Raw genomic sequence first — 19,568 nt, 5'->3', positions numbered from 1 at the left:
TCCTGCGCATTCTTTGAGTGTTTCAGTTCCTTTCTCCATTGGTGTGTCGCAGTGGGGTCTGGGGAGACAATCATAGCGTATTACTTGGACGACTTCTTGTGCCTGGATCCAGCCGATTTGGATCGCTGCAAACGCCTCCTTTTTTCATTGCAAGCATTCTTCTCGGAATTTGGGGTTCCTATTGCGCACGACAAGACTGAGGGCCCTGCGACTAAGTTGGTTTTCTTGGGTATTGAAATTGATACCTTGGAGGGTCTTTGCCGGCTGCCGCCGGACAAGGTGCGTCGCTTGCAGGATGCTATCCTCCTAGTGTTAGCTGGGGGGAAGGTGACACTTCGTCAAGGTCAAAGCTTGCTCGGACTGTTTAACTTCACGTGTCGCGTTATCCCAATGGGGAAGATTTTTTGTCGCAAGCTGCATAGGGCCTTGGTAGGTCTACATCGACCGCACCATTTTCTGCGGCTGTCGGCTGAATTAAAACTGAACCTGGCGGTTTGGGAGACCTTTTTGTGCGATTTTAATGGGGTGCGCGTCTGGCCTGCAGATCCTTAGCCTAATGCTCGCCTGCAGCCCTTAATGGATGCTGCAGGATCCTCAGGTTTTGGATCTTTTTTGGGTGGTGATTGGTGTTTTTCGGTTTGGCCGGCGGAATGGGTGCTGGCAGGACTGACCAAGAACTTGCTCCTGCTGGAACTATTTCCCATAGTGGTGGCATTAGAGCTATGGTGTCATCGGTTGCGTGACCGTTCCATCATGTTTTGGTACATGCGATCAATAATCAAAGATCGTCATCGCTACCAGTTCTGCGTCTCCTTGCTTGGCTAGCCTTGCGCGCTTTGCAATTTAACATACTGTTTACAGTTCGTCATGTACCGGGTACTGACAATTCCATTGCAGATGCGCTCTCCAGGCAGGATTGGCAGAGGTTTCGTGAATTAGCACCGTACGCGGCATTGAGTGGTGAGCCTTGTCCATTTCATTGTTGGCAGATCATCAGACCAGAATGGAAGATCTCGCACGTCGGTCCGTTGCCCCACAGACGTTGAGTTCCTACCAGACATCTTGGCAACAGTGGGAGAACTTTTGCAAGGACGGAGTTCGTCAGGTAGATCTCGTTATGCTAATATGGGCACTTTTGTATGTTTTTTGTTTGATTCCGGCAGGTTGCGGGCTTATGTTGCCCAGAGACTTACTGGGATTCAATTTTTTCTGCGCTTAGGGGGACAGAGAGACATCATTAAGGGTTTTTTAATACAAAGGGCCCTTAGGGGTTGGTCTCGCGCCATGCCTACCGTGGATGATCAGTGATTTGTTAGCGCGGCTAGTTGAAAGCTTGACGGTCATTTGTTCCACGCAATTCGAGGTTCATTTATTCCACCTCGCTTTTACGATGGCCTTTCACGGGGCTTTTCGCATCAGCGAGCTGGTCGTGGCTTCGCATCACGCTCAACCCCCTCTACTCACGCTCAACCCATTCTGCTGCGCGATACGATGTTGTGCCGTATTCGGCGTTCTAAGACCGATCAGATGGGTAGGGGTCGCTGGGTGTCCCTGAAGTCCTGTCCTGATGATAGGATTTGTCCGGTTCACTTGGCCTCCCAATATGATCTCTGCCGGCTAATGCTGCCGGCATTAGGATGGATCTCCTCTCACTAAATTCCAATTTCGGTCGGTCTTCCATCACTGCATACGGCACCTCGGGCTTTCCCTTTCGGATTACGGCACCCATTCGTTTAGAATAGGTGCCGCAACTTTTGCGGCCTCTCGGGTCTTTTTTAACAGGAGATCCAGGCTCTCGGAAGATGGAAATCCAATGCCTACAGAAGATATGTTCGTGTGGAACCATAAATTGTTATACTTTATTAGTTTTGACTCGCTGCCTTTCCGGTGGGGTTTCTGAGAGATTTTGCCCTGTCTTTTGCCCTGCTTTGGACATTGATTGGTTAGCTTAAAATAAAATTAATAATGAATAAATAAAAGAAGCTATAAAAAGAAAATGTTTACAATAGAAAAGATCCAGCAGGTTTTTTGTAGGTTTTCACCTCGGGTCAAGTCTTCCTCCCCCCTCCCAGCCTCCCAATCCTCCTTTATGATTTGACATGTTGCATATATACTCATCTATTATATTTCTGTATATTTGCAGGTTTCCAGGACACTAGGCCCATTTGATGTATTGGCCACTCTTTTATTTTTTGGGCTGGGCAGTCGCGCTTTGCAGAGGATTCCTCTGTGTGTTCCCGCGTTGGAAGAGTGTCAGGTGGTTGGGGCAGAGGGGCATGCTGTGGGAAGCTTTGTTGCGCAGCTTACACAGGTCAGTGGCTGAATTCAGTGTAAATGTTAATTATTCATCTCGGGGCAATGATTTGGGTCAACAAACTTCTTTAGAGCTGCGCCATGCGATTGTTCGCGACTTGAGGGAGGTGGTTCGGCTATGGCCTAACTGCCTTTTGGTATGGTCCTCTATCATCGCCAGGCTTTCCTGGCGCTATTGTTATGATAGTGTGGCTTTGGACAGGTCCAGGAGGAAAGTGAACAAATGGGTGGCTAGGCACGTGCTGGAGTTGGGAGGGCTAGTGGTGCATCATCCTTTAATTCGGATCCAGGATGCCCATCTTTTTTGTAGGCATGGGGTACATCTCAATGAGGAGGGTCATTTTTTGTTTCTGGAAGGCATATTTGCGGTATTAAGGGGTTTAGTTAGTTAGTATGGTGGCGGGCTGGTACTTTACTGAGAATCGCTGTGGCGAGAAAAACCGACAATATTGAAGCATCCATCATGCGGCAATAATAGCGGTGCGCACCCCTTCAATGCACTGATTAGGCTGATTTCACCCTATTGGGGTCAGCGGCACCTCTCGACCGAGCAGGATGAATGGTGCATTGGCATGGGTGTTGGGGCTGCATCACTTGCTCTGAAAGGGATAGTTGGCCCTTGCAAGTTTTAAGATCACACTTGCCCTTGTCTGGGATAGTTGACCCTCGTAAGTTGTGATATATACTTTTGGCCTAAGACAAGTGGACGCTGGTTGTTTGCCGTTCTTTCTCATGCCACCATACCTACCATTGTAACTAAATTAGGCTGACCAGTTAATCTAAACGGCATAACTTGGTCTCATGTGTTTATTTTAGTTAAGTTTAGTTTAAGTTTATGGGTCACATCTATCATCTGACGATAGAAAGTTTATGCATGCGCAGTACGCAACAATCGGCCGATTGCGTGCGTATTAGCAACTGCGTTCCTTGCTGAATCAGGCCCAACTTTTCAAGTAATTGGCTGTGCATTCAATATCATATGTAGTCCTACCGAAAAAAAAATTACATTAATTTTAGTAATATAGAAAATACATTTTGTTGTACATGAAAAATATTTAAAATGTAAAATAATTAATATCACTTAAATCTCATATAAAGGCTCAAAATTCAACTGTATGATCTTGTGTAATATAAAATGGTCTCTTATGTGCACAATAGAAGACCTAGGGGTCTATTCTTAAAGAACATGAAGTGGCTGACGATAAACATCACTATATATCGCATCACATCGATACAATATATAGTGATGTTTAGTAGCCATTCATGTACACTTACCTGTCCGGCATCTTCGGGCGCTGTCCAGCCCCTCCGCGATCCCTATATGCAGTGAGAATACAGACATATCGGGAGCCTGATATGCCTGTATTCTTACTGCGCGGGCGTCTGAGAGCAGCAGGTCAGGCCAGACCTGCAGCAGTGGATGCTGGGAAAAAGGGGCAAGAGTCAGCAGGGAAGTATGCCGCTTCCCTTCTCTGTTCGGCTTGCAGTACAGATTACGCCATCCTCAGATGGCGAATCTGTACCGCAGGAGAGGGTGCTCACGATACAAAAGTATGGTGATGCGATTCCTACATGAAGCAGAGGTGCCGCTGGAGAAGGAATACCCTTCTTCACGGTATCCCCCTGTATGAATCGCCGAAAGCTTTGAAAAGCCCTGTTTTCAGCTAAACAGGACTTTTCACTACTTTATGAATACACCCCTAAAATTATAATTAAACAATCCTGCCTCAATGCAAACCGGATATTCATAAGGCTTGGAAAATATATGAATTGTTTGGCTAATTAGCACTATGAATTTGCATAGGACAATGGACCTGGGGGTAAATTTACCACATGGATAAAGTGGGCACGCACCCGATACTTTATCCCTGGAAAACCTGCGATGTGGAGCGAAAAGTCGAGCACGGACTTTTCGCTCCCAAATTGAATATGGCCCTTAATACTGATCCAGTTTTTTTTGAGGGGGGGGGGGTTAAATTTACCTAAAGTCCTTTTTGGTTCCATTTAAATTCGACCAAAATAGAACCAACATCCCCACAAAATCGACCGCAGAGTTCCCATAATACAGATCATTTACAATCCATTTTGTGTTCCATTCTGATTTCAATGGTGCATTGGTTTCTTTTTGAAGTTCTATTTGAAGTTCTAAATGGGTTCTATTCACCAAAATCGACCGAAAATTGACCCACTGTGCTGCTCTAGTGCTGTTTTATTTTTTTATATTAAGGATTTTGGTATTCTTAATTTAAGTATTTGCTTTATTTACATTTTTTTGGTCCATTTTCTTAAATAGATAGAGAGAACTGTTACATTTGGAGATTAATGACATTGATTTTTCTGTACTCATTTCTTTTTTTTATTCTTCATTGATTTGTTTTATCATTGCTGCCTCCCTAAAGATGTTGTATAAGCATCATGAAGAAGAGAAGTTAGAAATCCTTTTTCTCCTCTGAAGGCATCAAACAGAACATTAGCTTGTTCATTAAGTTTTTGATTGTAGGACCATTTTCTGTTGTTTAACCAACTCCTGCAGCTGTTCCATTAATATAAGAAATTATTTGTAGCATCCGTTTTAAAAAAAAGTGCATGTTTGAATAATGTTGTTCACCGTAAATAATAGTGTTCATTGTAGGTCCGACGCCGTGCCATAGAAAGGGCACTCTAGCACACCCGTAAAGGGGACATGGCCACGGGAATAGGGACGTGTCAATAATACGCACTTTCTTTTCCTCTCTCTTGGGGGCGTGCCCAGCACTTACGGACATCCTGGGCTGCCCCCAAGCTCTCCCCTTTCTGTGAATGGATCTATTCACCGGCGGTGAGCTCTGCACCGCAGTTTTTCCCACCCGTGGGACGCTGCATGTTGACGATGGCATGTTGTTTTAGCAGAGCACGGGCCAAAAGGGCAAGGCCCATTCTGCCCTTTTGAAAAATAGCCCAGCGAGAACGCTAAATAGGGTATGATACATGCTCATATCACCCCAAATAAGATGTTCCTGCAGCATACCAATACGGAAAAGTTCAGGGCGAAGCTGGTATTGCCAAGTGCCTAAAATGTAAAAATGGTGATTGAATAATACATTGTTGTGAGACAAGAAAAGTTTAATGAACTCACTCTGCGTCTGTGAGACCCCAGCATCTCTTGTGAGCTGGCATTTGGCGACTTTTCTGTCACTTGGATGTAGTATATTATATTATGTTGATGCATAACGATTGGATATCATATGTAATAAAATAATTATTATTGTGCCATTCAATATTTTTCACTAAATGTAGTTTTTCACAAAGAATCAGGGATGTTGTAAATATAATTTGCTGAAAGCGAATGATTAGCAGTCGGTGAGCAACACCTGATATTACAGGATTCCCTGGTGGGGTGCACAGTGCTATGTATATTTTAGGGAGGTGATTAATGTAGGGGTGACACCTTAGAAAGGAGACATAAAACCTGTCTCCTGTAAAACCTGTCTCCTGTTTGGATATCACCGCTCTGTAGTTCCCTGATCTAACTGATCTTATAGTTCAAACTGATATGAAATTGTGTGATCACTCGGAATAAACCTGTGAAATTTGGGGGTCTATTTACTAAGCCTTGGACAGAGATAAAGTACCAGCCAATCAGCTCTTAACTGCCATGTCACAGGCTGCATTTGAAAGATGACATTTAGGAGTTGGTTGGTTGGTACTTTATCTCCGTCCACTTTATCTCCATCAAAGGCTTAGTAAATAGACTCCTTGGAATCTGATAACTGGTGATAGTTTTCAAATAAGTCGTGTTCTTTATAAATATGCCACTTCTCCAGGTGTCTGCTGTAAATTCGTACTGCAAGTATAGGGGTCAGCAAACTGTGTTGTCCAGCCAAAATCAGTCAAATAAGTCAAAGTTATTATATATACACTGATCAACCATAACATTAAAACCACTGACAGGTGAAGTGAATAACATTGACTATATATAAGGGTAAAGGGCACAATACATCAGGCGGTTGACTAATCGAACCCCTAATCAGACCAGAACCGCTGGTCTGCCAGGCGGAAAGGCCTACCAGCGGCCGTCGATGATCATCGATCCATCAGGGAATCAGTGAAATTCTTCATGTTAAAAATCCCAGATTTGCAGATCCTGATCATATTTGGATATGTTGGATTTCATCGATGCCCCAACCCCAGCATCTGGGGATCGGTGAATTGACCAAATACATCACTGATGTACAGTATGGGGACCTTTAGACAACCTGGTGTAAGAAAGGAACTTTAGTATAATTTTTTTTTTTGCCCTGGGTTATTGCAATTGAAAAAAAGTGGGAAAAGCAGGAGCATTATATTATCGCAATCTGAAAAGTTTGGAAGGTATGCAGATTGCAGGATTTTTACTATTTGTATTATATCTTGTTGAAAAATATTAACATAAGCGAACATGGCCTATCACGGTCTATCAAAACCAGGGGCGTTTCTAGAGGGGAGGGGGCCCGTATGCAGTCTCCGACACGGGCCCCCTCCTCTCCACCCAGCGGCCGGCAGCGCACTGAGCTGTGCGCGGCCAGAGAAGGAGTTATAGACTCTGGTCACTAGAGTGTGCCCAGAGTCTATAGTGTACGCACAGGTCAAAGAATACAGTGGGGTAAATAATAAGGCAGATGCATAACATGTACAACAGTATACAGTATGACAGGGTTTTCCAAACACCGTCCTCAAGGCAACCTAACAGTCCAGGTTTTAAGGATATCCATCCATGTGCACAGATAGTATAATCAAACTGACTGTTGTACTAATTAAGCCACCTATGTTTGAGCATGGATATCCTTAAACCCTGGACTGTTAGGGTGCCTTGAGGACTGAGGGCCTGATTCAGACCCGGTCCCAAGCACTGAGCGCTCGCAACCGGGTCGATGGTGGCCCAGAGGGCATGCGCACGACGGAGCCGGCTCCGTCGTGCGCATGCGCGAGACCCGGATATCGACAGGCACTCCGTCGCTCCGGGTCTCGCACCAAAGGGGTGTGCTGTTGATGTTGAGTGACAGCACGTTGAGTGACAGCACGCCCCCTTTGGTGGGCGGGCCGGGGGGGTGGCTGCCCAGACGGAGGCGTTCCGGTGAGAACGCCTACCGTCTGGGGGCGGCCCCACTGACATCAGTGATGTCAGTGGGAGAGCTTTCGGCTCTGTTAGAGCCGAAACCTCTCTGGGGCTTGCGGCCACGAGACCCTACCACAAGGGTCTTGTCACAAGCCCGATGGTCGCGATGGTCTTGACCATCATCCTGGCCGCTCGCATTAGCTGTGGGTGGCAACCCACAGCGATGCGAGCGGCCAGGAGGCCGCTCCATGAAAAAAAAAAAAAAGACGCCCTGATTCAGAGCCTGAGTTTGAGAACCGCTGGTATATGCATTTCAAAGAATAACAGTTGCCATTTTGGATCAGCCACATGTATGAGCAATATAGGAGCCTACTGGAACTTCTGTAGTAATTGTGCATATTCCCACCCTACACACCCCACACCTCATTCTATAGCTGACCTAATATTCCTCCTGGTTTGCAGCTGTGTATTTGAAATGAGATACATGACATTTTCAGCATCAGGAGTGATTCAGTTACCACTTATTAATATATTTTAAATACAGAAATCAATGTTGTTTTAAAGACCCTTAGGTGTAATTGCTTGGTGTTAGGAACACGTCAGAGATGCACACAGTGATTTCCCGGAATTCAAATACTGAACTCCTCTCCCTCTATTTCTTCAATGTATTTTATTATTGGGTATTTTAGAATTGTACAAAGTGTCCCAATTGCTGTATATATGATATGACCGAGTATACAAGCATGAATACAAAATGCAACAGATAACCACAGCGTAGGTACATAGGTAACTACATTACTGTAAAATCACAGATTGGGTGGGGCAAATAACTGGTGACACGGACAGTGCTAAGGGGAGAACAAGTGCTAATGAGAGCTTACATACTGAGGGGAAGGGGTGACAAACGAGGGTAAACTGGGATGGATGCATAGTGGGTGAGTAGGGTGGATGTGAGGCAGCGGTCGGAGGAGGAGCAGATAAGGTGGGAGGGAGTGCAGATAGAAATAAGGTTAGAGGGGAGGAGTGATATGGGGCCTCATTTATCAATGAGTTTTATCATTCACAACGGGTGCTAAAACTCGTTGCATATGATAAAGGATGCTCCAGCCAATCAGCTCCCAACTGTAATTTTTCAAACACATGACAGTTGGGAGCTGATTGGCTGGAGCATCATTATCATACACAATGAGTTTTATCACTTGTTGTGAATGATAAAACACGTTGATAAATGAGGCTCTTAGTGCTTTATATGTGAAGCTGGGTACACGCTAGACCAGTGATTCCCAACCTCGGTCCTCAAGGCACACTAACAGTCCTGGTTTTAGTGATAGCCATGCTTACGCACAGATGGTTAAATCAAAACAACTGAGGTACTAATTAAGTCTCATGTGTTCAAGTATGGCTATACTTAAAACCTGGACTGTTAGTGTGCCTTGAGGATCGTGGTTGGGAAACCTTGCGCTAGACGATATGTAAATGACGCGATGGTCGTCCCGGTTTCCCTTGAACTCCTGAGCAAACGATATAGTGCATACACACCATGCAATCTTTCAAATGACAAGGCCATATATTGTTCGCCATTTAGTCGTTAGGTCGTGAACGATATATCGTTTGCTATGTAAACACCTGACGACCAGGGAGTGTCTGAGGTGACGTGTGGGTCAGGCAGTTCGGAACAACATATCGTTCATCGTCCACTGCACGAATTGGTCAAAATCGTTGACGATATCTTCAGATTGGCCTGGAATGCAGGCAGATCGGAAGATGCGGTGAACGACTCACGGAAGCGTGTGATAGTGCCTACACACTGGGCGATTTGTCATTCCCACTCATCAGAAATCGTGAAATCGTCCAATATAGTGTGTACCCAGCTTTAGAGTAAGGAGTTTCAATTGGATTTTGAGGGGGATTGGGAGCTATTAAAGCAGGTGCAGGGAGGGGTACAGTTTTGGGAAGGATCACTATACTCCTGGAATGCCCTGAGTTGGGTATAGAGATTCCTTCTCACTGTACGTAACTGCTTCTTCCATGAGACTCCTACACTGGATACTGGACCTGCTCACTTCTGGGTATGTGTAGTCAGGCTGTTTCAACACCTCCTAGTTGTGTTGGGTAACTCCCCACTGGCCGCTCGCTATGGACCAGTGCTGCGTTTGGTAGCTGGCTTGAGCTTAGAGACACTGGGCTCAACCTCAAGACAGCTGGAGAATGGAAAATCGTTTTGCGCTTTCCTGCTTATCACAGGATACAAGCAGATGCGGCATATTTCGAAGGTGAGAAAGTTTATGTGCTGCAATAATAGGTCTTTAAAAATGCACTTGTACTGCAGCATACAGAAGTTATACTCCTCTAGATGTTAGAGGATGTATACATATGCGCTCACAGAGAGCCTTTTTTATTCATTTCTGGCACATTATGCAGCACTGGGTAATCTAGCCCCTGTAAAACAATCGAGGAGGATGCATGCACTGTGCATGGGGCTGCCTGGGGAGAAAGTCCAATCCTTGACCACAGCCAGGGTCCAGGAAGTCTAGAGGGGCGGAATTGCAAGCGCTGCAGGGTTTACCCCATGGCTGATTTCCCGTGCCGTACAGGGGGAACGCAAGTCAAATAAAATAACATTTTCGCTGTGCGGTAAACCAGGTATCAACGTGCACTAACTCACTGATTCCGCGTAAAGTGTTCCCTGCGTACTAACCCCTAGAGCAGTGGTGGGCAGTAAGCGGCCCTCCAGCTGTTGTTGAACTACACATCCCAGCATGCCTTGCAACATTTTTAACAAGGTCAAATAGCAAAATTATGGTAGGGCATGCTGGGATGTGTAGTTCTACAACAGCTGGGGGGGGCGCTTATTGCCCACCCCTACTCTAGAGGGTGCCTTTTCTTACGGACTTTTTCTTGTAGCTCCCGAAGCTGCAAGGAAAAGTCCATCTCTGTAGCTTAATGCCGGGGAATAAACCCCGCTGATTGAATCTCCTTGCGCGGGCAATTAGCCGCGGGGTTGGAATCCCTCCTAGGAGGCTGAATGTTATCTTCTCATCTCCCTCCTAGAAGAGAGCTGCTCCAGGGACTGGCCTAAAATTAGGGATGTGCAGGCTCGGATTAGTTCGGTTTTTCCCACCAAATTCAACAGAAGTCCATGAAAGATGATGTTTATCCATGAAGGATGACGGTTTGCCTCTTTATGAGACTCGATTTTTTGGCGGGAAAAAAATAAATCAGAAATTTGGCGGGAAAATCTGAACTAATCTAAGCCTGCACATCCCTACCTAAAATGGCTTCCAAAGAGTAGGTAGCTAAACCCTGGGGCAACAGTCTCCCTGCTACCGAGACTGGAGCCTTCAGGACTCCAGAGTAACACTTAGCTGGCTGCAACTGCCAGCTCTCTCTGCACCTCCTGAGTCAATCGACCCTCAGGAGGCTGCATACTATTATTAGTCCTTCCTGCAGATCTCTGACTGTAACTGCTGTGTATACAGTATATTCCATTTGTTTTTTTTATACATCTGAAACATATATACATTGCACTGGTCTGGGCCTGATTCACTATGGATCGCAACTGCGATCCCGTCTGCAATCACGCACACAGTCTCACTGCGATGATATGCTAATCCATTGCGATCGCTATGCCATTGCAGCACTACATAAGGACGCCCACCTTACCTTACACACATCCGTAATACTTAGCAAGACTGCAAAACCATCGGTAACATCGAGTACCATCGCAGCCTCACGCACACTTGCACAAGCTCTGACCTTACTCAGGAACCGCTAACCTCATCGCACGCAGTGAGTACTCGGTCGGCGTACGGCATCTCAGTGATGGGTTTCCATACTCACTAGTTCGCGCACACACACTGCGATGCATACGCATGCGCAGAACGCAACAATCGTCCAATTGCATGCGTAATCACAGTTGCGATCCTTGCTAAATCAGGCCCTCTGTGCACAGTGCTGGGATTCTGTAATATTATTTGTGGAAAGTGATCTTATTATGACGGTCCAGTTGCATCATCTAATTATACCGCCTCAGGATAAGGGTTACAGTTAAGTGACCATACACAATTGTAAATTTATATGAAATTATCAATTTTGTGTAATCGATTGTTTGATTATTGTACCATCTGCTATATTTATTTTCATCGTATACAATTGTAAATGTATTTGAAATGATAAATTTGTGGAATGGATTGTTTAATTATTGTACCTTCCGCTATATTTATTTTTATTTTATATGTATCACCCTTTAAAGATCCAATACCCTGAAGAAGCCTCTTTGAGGTATGCAATGCGTAGGATTTGTGTGCCATGTTTAATTGCCACAACTTGAAAAGTCCCTGCCATCGAGCTCACACTCGGAAGGGTTTTCGGCAGGATTGAATTCCAGTTTTTCAAAAGTGGCGTTACTGATGACACATTTTTATTGCATGATGTTAGAAATTTTTTATACAACTTTAAATATCAAGAATAAAATTTTATTCTGCTTCCTACTAATTAGTGGCCAATGGGCTTTATTTTGTGTGATTCCTTGGTGAGTGGGTTTGTTGACAGAACTCCTTGGACTCCCAACACAGTAATAAAGGACTTATCTGTTGGCTCAAGCAGGAAGAACAATTCAAACTAAGAGACACATTGGTCTGAAATTGTTTAATCATGTACATATTGATGGACATATTGAATATTCACTAAAATATTAAACCTGTATGGTATTTAGCGCCCTATAGGTGTTGTGTTTTGAACATATACTGTATATATATTTTTTTAATATAACTTATACATATATACATTGCACTGGCCTCTGTGTGCAGTGCTGGGATTCACTCCTCCTTGCACTGTTGTTCAGGTTCTAGGTTTCCCAGCTCCAGCGTTCAACATTACGTTTGTCTAAAAAAAAACATGTTGCTTTAAATATATATTCTACATTTCACAGTCCCGCACATTACATATACTATTCCTGTTGCCTAGCATGGAGACTTAACCCCTTTTGTGCAGCCGATAACGGAAGCTAACTTTCCCAATGCCCAGCATTCTGCAGCACACAGTGTCCCCACACAGTGACCCTAGTACAGCCCTGCAGCCTGGGACTTATCTTGCCCATGGCTGCAGGGTACACTAAAAATAATTACATGTTTTTTTGCACTTGTCCCAGCGCAGCGGTCACATTGCCGGAACTTAACCTTCACAGCGCCATCATAGTCTGGAGCTACGACTGCCTATTTTGCATCTGGGGATAACCGTTTTCCTGCATCGGCTCCGACCATTCTCTGCCAGGTCCCTCAGCGGCCACTTTATTTTTGTTGAGCGGGTCCCTGACCTGGTCACATTATTCTTTTTAACAAATATTGACTTATAAAGGCAGGAAGAATAAAAATGTGTGGTAAAGATTGCATCTACCATGCAGCTGGTCAGTTCTTAAAAATACACTATTATTCAGAGTATTTCTTTTGAGTAATATATCTGGCCAGACGCGTTTCACTTACAAGTCTGCATCAGCTGCTGCACGTCCACGCTTTTTCTGTTACCCTTACAGTGTGAATTTATCTTTCCTTCAACACCTACAAAGATACTGTAGCTTCCTAATAATAATAATAATAATAAATAATATAAATATCCATCCCCCCAGGGTAAAGTTCTTTTTAGATGATCTTCTGTTTCAGTATAACGAGTCAGCGGTCTCATTACCCATCATACAGTACCTAACGGGGAATAACCATCGCCTCTGTTCATAGCGAACTGTAATTTATAACATGATGAATTAAGTGATGAATGGAAGGTCCCTTAGGTACCGAGGGTGCGAATTTGACTAGCAGAAGATGGACACACATAGACATATGTAGATTTAATTTCGATTTATGTAACAAAGAAGGGAAGAAAGGAATCCGTTCCAGGTGCTGATGCAGAAACCAGGTGATGAATGGCATCTTCGGCCAGTTTTACCACATAAACACGGCAGTGCTTTAACGACCAGGATGTGGTGGCCGGCTGGAAATTCAATGCAAACCATCAGATTGTACAATAAAATGAACTAGCTCTTCAGAACCCCAGGCACCACCAGCCATACCTTTCATACCTTGTTTGTGGTTCATCAGCGGCTTTGAGCGTTTAATGACTGCATGGATGGAAACTCCAATTTGTGGTTTATGTTAGCGCTCCATGCGAGTTTATTGTGAAGTTATGTAAATGATCTTGCCAAGAAACTCAGGGACATCTTCCAAGTTTGCAACGAACTCCTGTTTTAATGGGTCCATTAAAATAGACAAATGTTGATGGCTTTATATGGCCTGTAACTTGAGAAGGTTTTTCCTTAAACTGGTTCCAGGACAAATATTTACTAAAGTCCTCAAAGGTTGGCAAACATTGTATAAGTAACTTCGCAGTATAAATGTATTTAAACAAAAGTTTAATAGAGAGTTCGTCAGAGTTTTTTTACTCTGTCTGCCCACCAAAGGCCTCGTTGTCGACGACTATAGCTTCTTTGTACAGAGGGTCTGTTAATATCTTTAAGACAAGATGGCTATAGCAGCTGGGAGGACTGACTGCTCTGTTTCGCTTGTACAGCAGCTTCAGTTTTACTTCTTTTCTCTAATAATATTGTGGCTTTTTGTGTAGCTGCACTTATTCCTTACCAACACATGTGTGCCATTGCCCCTTCCTGGTCTTCATGAGTCTCCTGTAAATTCATGAAGAGTAGATAAGTATGGGCCTGATTCACTAGTGCCTACGCACGCAGTTCAACTGCGACAGCAATCTAATCCATTGCGATCGCATGGCAAACTCAGCAAAACATAAGGACGCCCACTTTACCTTACACACCTCTGTAATGTTTAGCAGAATAGCGAAACCATCAGTACAATCAATTACCATCGCAGCCTCACACACACTTGCACAATCGCAGTGGCGGCCGGTTCACGCACACTCACTGCAATTCGTACTCATGCGCAGTGTGAAATAATCAGCAGATTGCGTGCGTAATCGCAGTTGCGTACCTTAGGGAATCAGGCCCGCGGTGTCTTAGGTACATGGAAGAGGGTAGCAGCGCTACAATGTATGTGTGTCAATAACATACATGAATAAACATGAAATAAAACACTTTAATAAAATCAATGGATGGTCAAATGTACATGTGACACTAAAATGTAACAATAAGGGGTCTATTTACTAAGCAGTGTTAAGAGACAGAGTGAAAAGTGATAAGGTGCCAGCCAATCAGCTCCCAACTGTCATCTCACAGGCTGTGTTTGAAAAATGAGTTGGGAGCTGATTGGCTGGCACCTTATCACTTTCTTATCACTTTTCACTCTGTCTCCAAACACTGCTTAGTAAATAGACCCCTAAATGAGCAATGAAAAAATTAGCAATGAGCCTCTTCCAACAGATTAATGGGTTAAATAATGCCTATTCCTGTATATACTTCCGGAAGATGAGTATAAGATAATGTCAGTCTGAATATGAGAAACGTATTATATCCAATGTATAGTTGCCATGTCCTATCACCAAGGGATGGTCCTATTGGTATACAGGACCTGATTCAGACCCGGTCGCAAGTACTGAGCGCTCGCAGTCGGGTCAATGGTGGCCCACAGCACATGCGTACGGCAGAGCCGGCTCCGTCGTGCATATGCGCGAGACCCGGCTAACGACGGACACTCCATCGCTCCGGGTCTCGCACCAAAGGGGGCGAGCTGTCGATGTTGAGTGACAGCTCGCCCCCTTTGGTGGGCGGGCCGGGGGGGTGGCTGCCCAAACGGAGCCATTCCCATGAGAACGCCTGCTGTTTGGGGGCGGCCCCACTGACATCACGAGTGATGTCAGTGGAGAGATTCCGGCTCTGTTAGAGCCGAAATCTCTCTGGGGCTTGCGGCCACGAGACCCTACCACAAGGGTCTCATTGCAAGCCCGATGGTCGCGATGGTCTTGACCATCGCGACCATCATCATGGCCGCTCGAGATAGCTGTGGGTGGTCACCCACAGCTAAGTGAGTGGCCAAGAGGCCAATCCAAAAAAAAAAAGCCCGGCCCTGATTCAGAGCGAGCGCTCTGTCAGAGCGAGTGGCTCTGAATCAGGCCCACAGTTCCATATGCTACACTCGGAGCCCTCAGAAGTCCATGTGTGGATAGTTGTTTAAATCCAGATGGATATGCACAGGATATTTCCAAACGGAGATCTAATGTGATCCTCAGTGTCTTAGGTAGTTACCTCTGCAGTCACCCACGTAATGGCCTGTTATTATACACACACGTAGCTGATGCTGTAATACAGTGGACATTTACATCTACCTACAGGGAAATGTTGCTAGCACCGACCCACCTGCTCTTCCTTTGGCTCCTAAAAGTTTGAATAAATAATGTAAAAAAAAAAATATGTAGAACAACCATGGCTACCAGGCCAGACATTGTGGGAGATGTACCAATCAATCAGCTCCTAATTGTCAGTTTACAGGCTGTGTTTACATCTCATCGTTAGTGCTTCCTGCTTCTTTGGTAAAGAGGCGAAAGAAGGCAGGGGTGGGGAACCTCTTTTTCTGCCAAGGGCCATTTGGATATATATAAAATCATTTGCGGGCTATCATCCTCTTATATGTGCATTGTGGGGTTTGGCACTGCTTAAAGTCATTGGCAATTGTATGTATATTTCATCCATGATTATTTCTGTCTATTTCAGACATGAATGCGTGCGTCATGCTCCCGCTGCTGTTTCTGGCCACAGAGGCGGTAGTGAAACGACAATCCGTTGGACAAACCGAAGCCGAAATCCAAGCTAATTTATTAAGTAAGTCAGTTCCAGACATTACATCTAGATCCCCAGTCTCAGACAGCCGCTGTCATAGATACAGCTAGAGGGTTTTGTATTGGGGCTTGATCACTCATTCAAAAACATATGATATCATCAAATATTGGTTGAATGCTGAGTCCACAAAAAAGGGAACTGCACCTTTGCCTCTGTGTTTTTTTATTAGCCCAGAATGTGACGTTTGGTTGTGCTGAGGGGGCTCTGAAGCAGTAGATAGTCTGAGAGTTTTCCAACAATAAATGTGGATGTGTTTTTTTCAAACACTTTCTCTAAAGGTGCCCTATCATCCTTTTCTTTATTAGAAATTAACCAGTAAACACAGAATCTATCCAGTGACAAATCTACCGTAAAATAAACATGTTTTTCAGCATTAAAGATGGTTCATGCTGCATGCAAAATACATGCAGAAATGTAATATAGCTAACGTATATATATTAATCCATGTAGCTCAAAGTAAGACACATTGCAAAGCATGCCTGCCGACCTTGCGTCTTCTCACTCCTTATCTGCCTCTACAAGTGCAAGGACCTGCAAGTGCAAGATACGTACAACTCTATGGATGCAAGGTGTGTGCACGGTGCAAGGATTTTATATTGAAATGCATCTTTTAGTTGTGCATACTTGTACAATGGGAACGGGGCCATGATGAGGCAAAATGCGTTTCAATGCCTCCGTCACTCGCCACTTGGACCTCCCCTCCGGGATCTCCCAGAGAAAGTCCCAAATGTTTGCAGTGTGTAAATGCACTTATGTGTAACTGTAAGTAAGGCTCACGCATTTCACCTACTGGTTCTTTGTTAAACTCTAACATATGATGCATAAACTCACATCAGTATTTATTAAGTAGATCAATCTTCAAAATACATTCTTGCGATTTCTGTTACAGTTCTCTCATATATAATGTAGCAATAGTCTTATAATGAATTAAAGTAAAGTATTCTGTTGGTAGAAAAAATGTTTGCACTCCTCTTCATGCACTGGTTTGGAATTTAGCGTTATACTAAGACCAGAGGCGTATCTATAATGGGTGGAGGGTGTGGGGGGCACACGGGTCCCTGGGTCCATGGGTGCCCCGCACAGCACACCCTGCACCCATAGTATTACTTACCTCTTCGGAGTCCCACGTCAGTGCGGGCATCCGGCGCTGTAAAAACGACTGGAAAATGGCTACAGTGGCCATTTTCCCGTCATTTGTGCATGTGCAGTACAGGGAAAATGGACGCTGCAGCCATTTTCCTGGTGACCTGCGCATACTCTATAGACTCTGGACGCATTCTAGTGCCCAGAGTATGTAACTCCGGCACTGGCCGCGCACAGTTCAGTGCGCTGCCGGCCGCCGGATAGAGAGGAGGGGGCCCGTGTCGGAGACTGCACACAGGCCCCCTCCTCTCTAGAAACGCCCCTGACTAAAACCTTGCAAATACAGAGTTGAATACGTCTCTTGGGCGTTTTCGCACTGTACATTTCATCTCCAGCTGAAGGGGCAAAGCTCAGAGGGCATGTCATCGTAATTGCATGCTACGCAGAGCTGTGCTTAAGTGTTATTATTCCTGTTTTATTCATTGTTATAGGGCACACCTATTCCGTAGTGCATTATAGGAAATATTTAGTCAATCACATCATTGCCTGCCCTGGTTAGAGCTTACAATCTATATTTCCTATCATATGGACAGACACAAACATATATACACTTTTCTTGGTCAGAATCCAAATAACCCACCAGTATGATTTTGGACTTTGGGAGGAATCCACGTCTGTCACTTCTTTATTTCTTATTTTGTTTAGATTTTAATGTTTTTTACTTGCGTTATGTTGTGTTTAATAAATATCTGTGAAGCTATTATTTTATATGCAGTTTCCTTACTCCCTAATAACATGTGTGGAGTTACAAGGGCCAGTCACGTTAATGATAATGTTTATTCCCAATGCTTACGGACAAGTGAACCGGTGACAGCATATTACCGTGTCCAGAGAAGTACGTATATATATTTTCCACACTTTCACAAATAGCACACCCATCATATGTATTCCTAGCATTCATTTACAGGTTCATTGGGTCCCCTAGTTTTTTCCCTTTGAGTCCTGGGGTGAGAGGTTTAGGATTTAACTGTGCAAATGCAGGCTTTTATTATTTGATGGAGCGCTGCATAGGATTCATGGATTAACTCTTCCATAGTAATGCTAACCAGTACGCCATCTGTGCCGTTTCTTGTGCATCAAGGATGTAAGCGTGCACAGATGATGACAGTAAGGAAACAAGCATACCGATAGGGACAGGCCAGGCGCTGTGATGCGTAATACCCTGCATAAGGGCAAATATGCACTTCATATACAGGGCATGCAATGTGGGAGCATTTACGCCCGACTTTATTTTAAATCTGCATCAGCCCCACAGAGGGCCTTATTCAGAGATAGACGCTTATGCTGCTGCAGCAGCGAATTTGCACATAGCTGCTGTGTGTAAATATGCAAATGTCACAGCTGTGCTGATTTGTATTGAGACGCCCACCGGTAGCTTTGCAAATCCAATTAACTGTCCCACATGGTAAGCTAAGTGTGACCTGATGGCCATTAAAGTGTGCAGTTGAGTCCTGTGTGCGCTTGCAGTTACACAGTGATAACTCTAAAGTATTACAATTATTTTCACAGTGGAAATGAAATTCCAAAGGGGGCTGCTTCCGTGTGTGCGCCTGCTTCCTGCAGTCTCATAAGAGCAAAGTGGGGGCCACTGAAGTGGCAAAAATACACATTGCCGGTTCCACCCTAAAAAATGTTGCTAGTGATTGCTAGTTACAGTGCCTTGCAAAAGTATTCACCCCCTTTGCACTTTTCATATTTTGTTGCCTCACAACCTGGAATTAAAATGAATTGTGTGAAGGTGTGCATCATTTCATTCACAGAACATGCCTACAACTGTGAAGTTGTGTTTTTTTTATATTGTGAATCAAACAACATTTAGGACAACATAACAGAAAACTTCAGCGTGCATAACTATTCACCCCCCTAAAGTCAGTACTTTGTCGAACCACCTTTTGTGACAATTACAGGTGCAAGTCGCTTTGGATAAGTCTCTATGAGCTTGCCACATCTTGCCCCTGGGATTTTTGCCCATTCCTCAAGGCAAAACTGCTCCAGCTCCTTCATGTTGGATGGCTTCCGCTTGAGAACAGCAATCTTCAAGTCTGATCACAGATTCTCAATTGGATTGAGATCTGGGCTTTGACTATGCCATTCCAACACATTTATATGTTTCCCCTTAAACCACTCGAGTGTTGCTTTAGCAGTATGCTTCGGGTCATTGTCCTGCTGGAAGGTGAACCTCCGTCCCAGTCTCAAATCACAGGCAGACTGAAACAGGTTTTGCTCAAGAATATCCCTGTATTTAGCACC

General features: G+C 44.5%; 1 protein-coding gene and 1 long non-coding RNA gene across 4 annotated transcripts in view; one reads left to right on the top strand and one right to left on the bottom strand.

Annotated features, from left to right (window-relative positions):
- The window catches only part of MATN2 (matrilin 2), a 120,858-nt gene that overhangs the window by 9,969 nt on the left and 91,321 nt on the right, over positions 1–19,568 (top strand). For all 3 annotated transcript variants that reach the window (XM_088442617.1, XM_088442618.1, XM_088442619.1), the window contains exon 2: positions 16,050–16,157. In XM_088442617.1, the coding sequence (XP_088298743.1) occupies positions 16,052–16,157 (106 nt within the window). In that variant the 5' untranslated portion in view covers positions 16,050–16,051. The remainder of the gene's footprint in view (positions 1–16,049; positions 16,158–19,568) is intronic.
- LOC148510664 (uncharacterized) overlaps positions 12,097–19,568 on the bottom strand; it is a 77,164-nt gene continuing 69,692 nt past the window's right edge. The window contains exon 3 of the long non-coding RNA XR_015869378.1: positions 12,097–12,271. This is a non-coding gene — a long non-coding RNA (uncharacterized LOC148510664). The remainder of the gene's footprint in view (positions 12,272–19,568) is intronic.

Source organism: Taudactylus pleione, unplaced genomic scaffold, assembly GCF_031769625.1.
Source record: "Taudactylus pleione unplaced genomic scaffold, aTauple2 ptg000314l, whole genome shotgun sequence".
NCBI lineage: Eukaryota > Metazoa > Chordata > Amphibia > Anura > Myobatrachidae > Taudactylus > Taudactylus pleione.
This window is presented reverse-complemented; position numbering and strand designations above follow the sequence as displayed.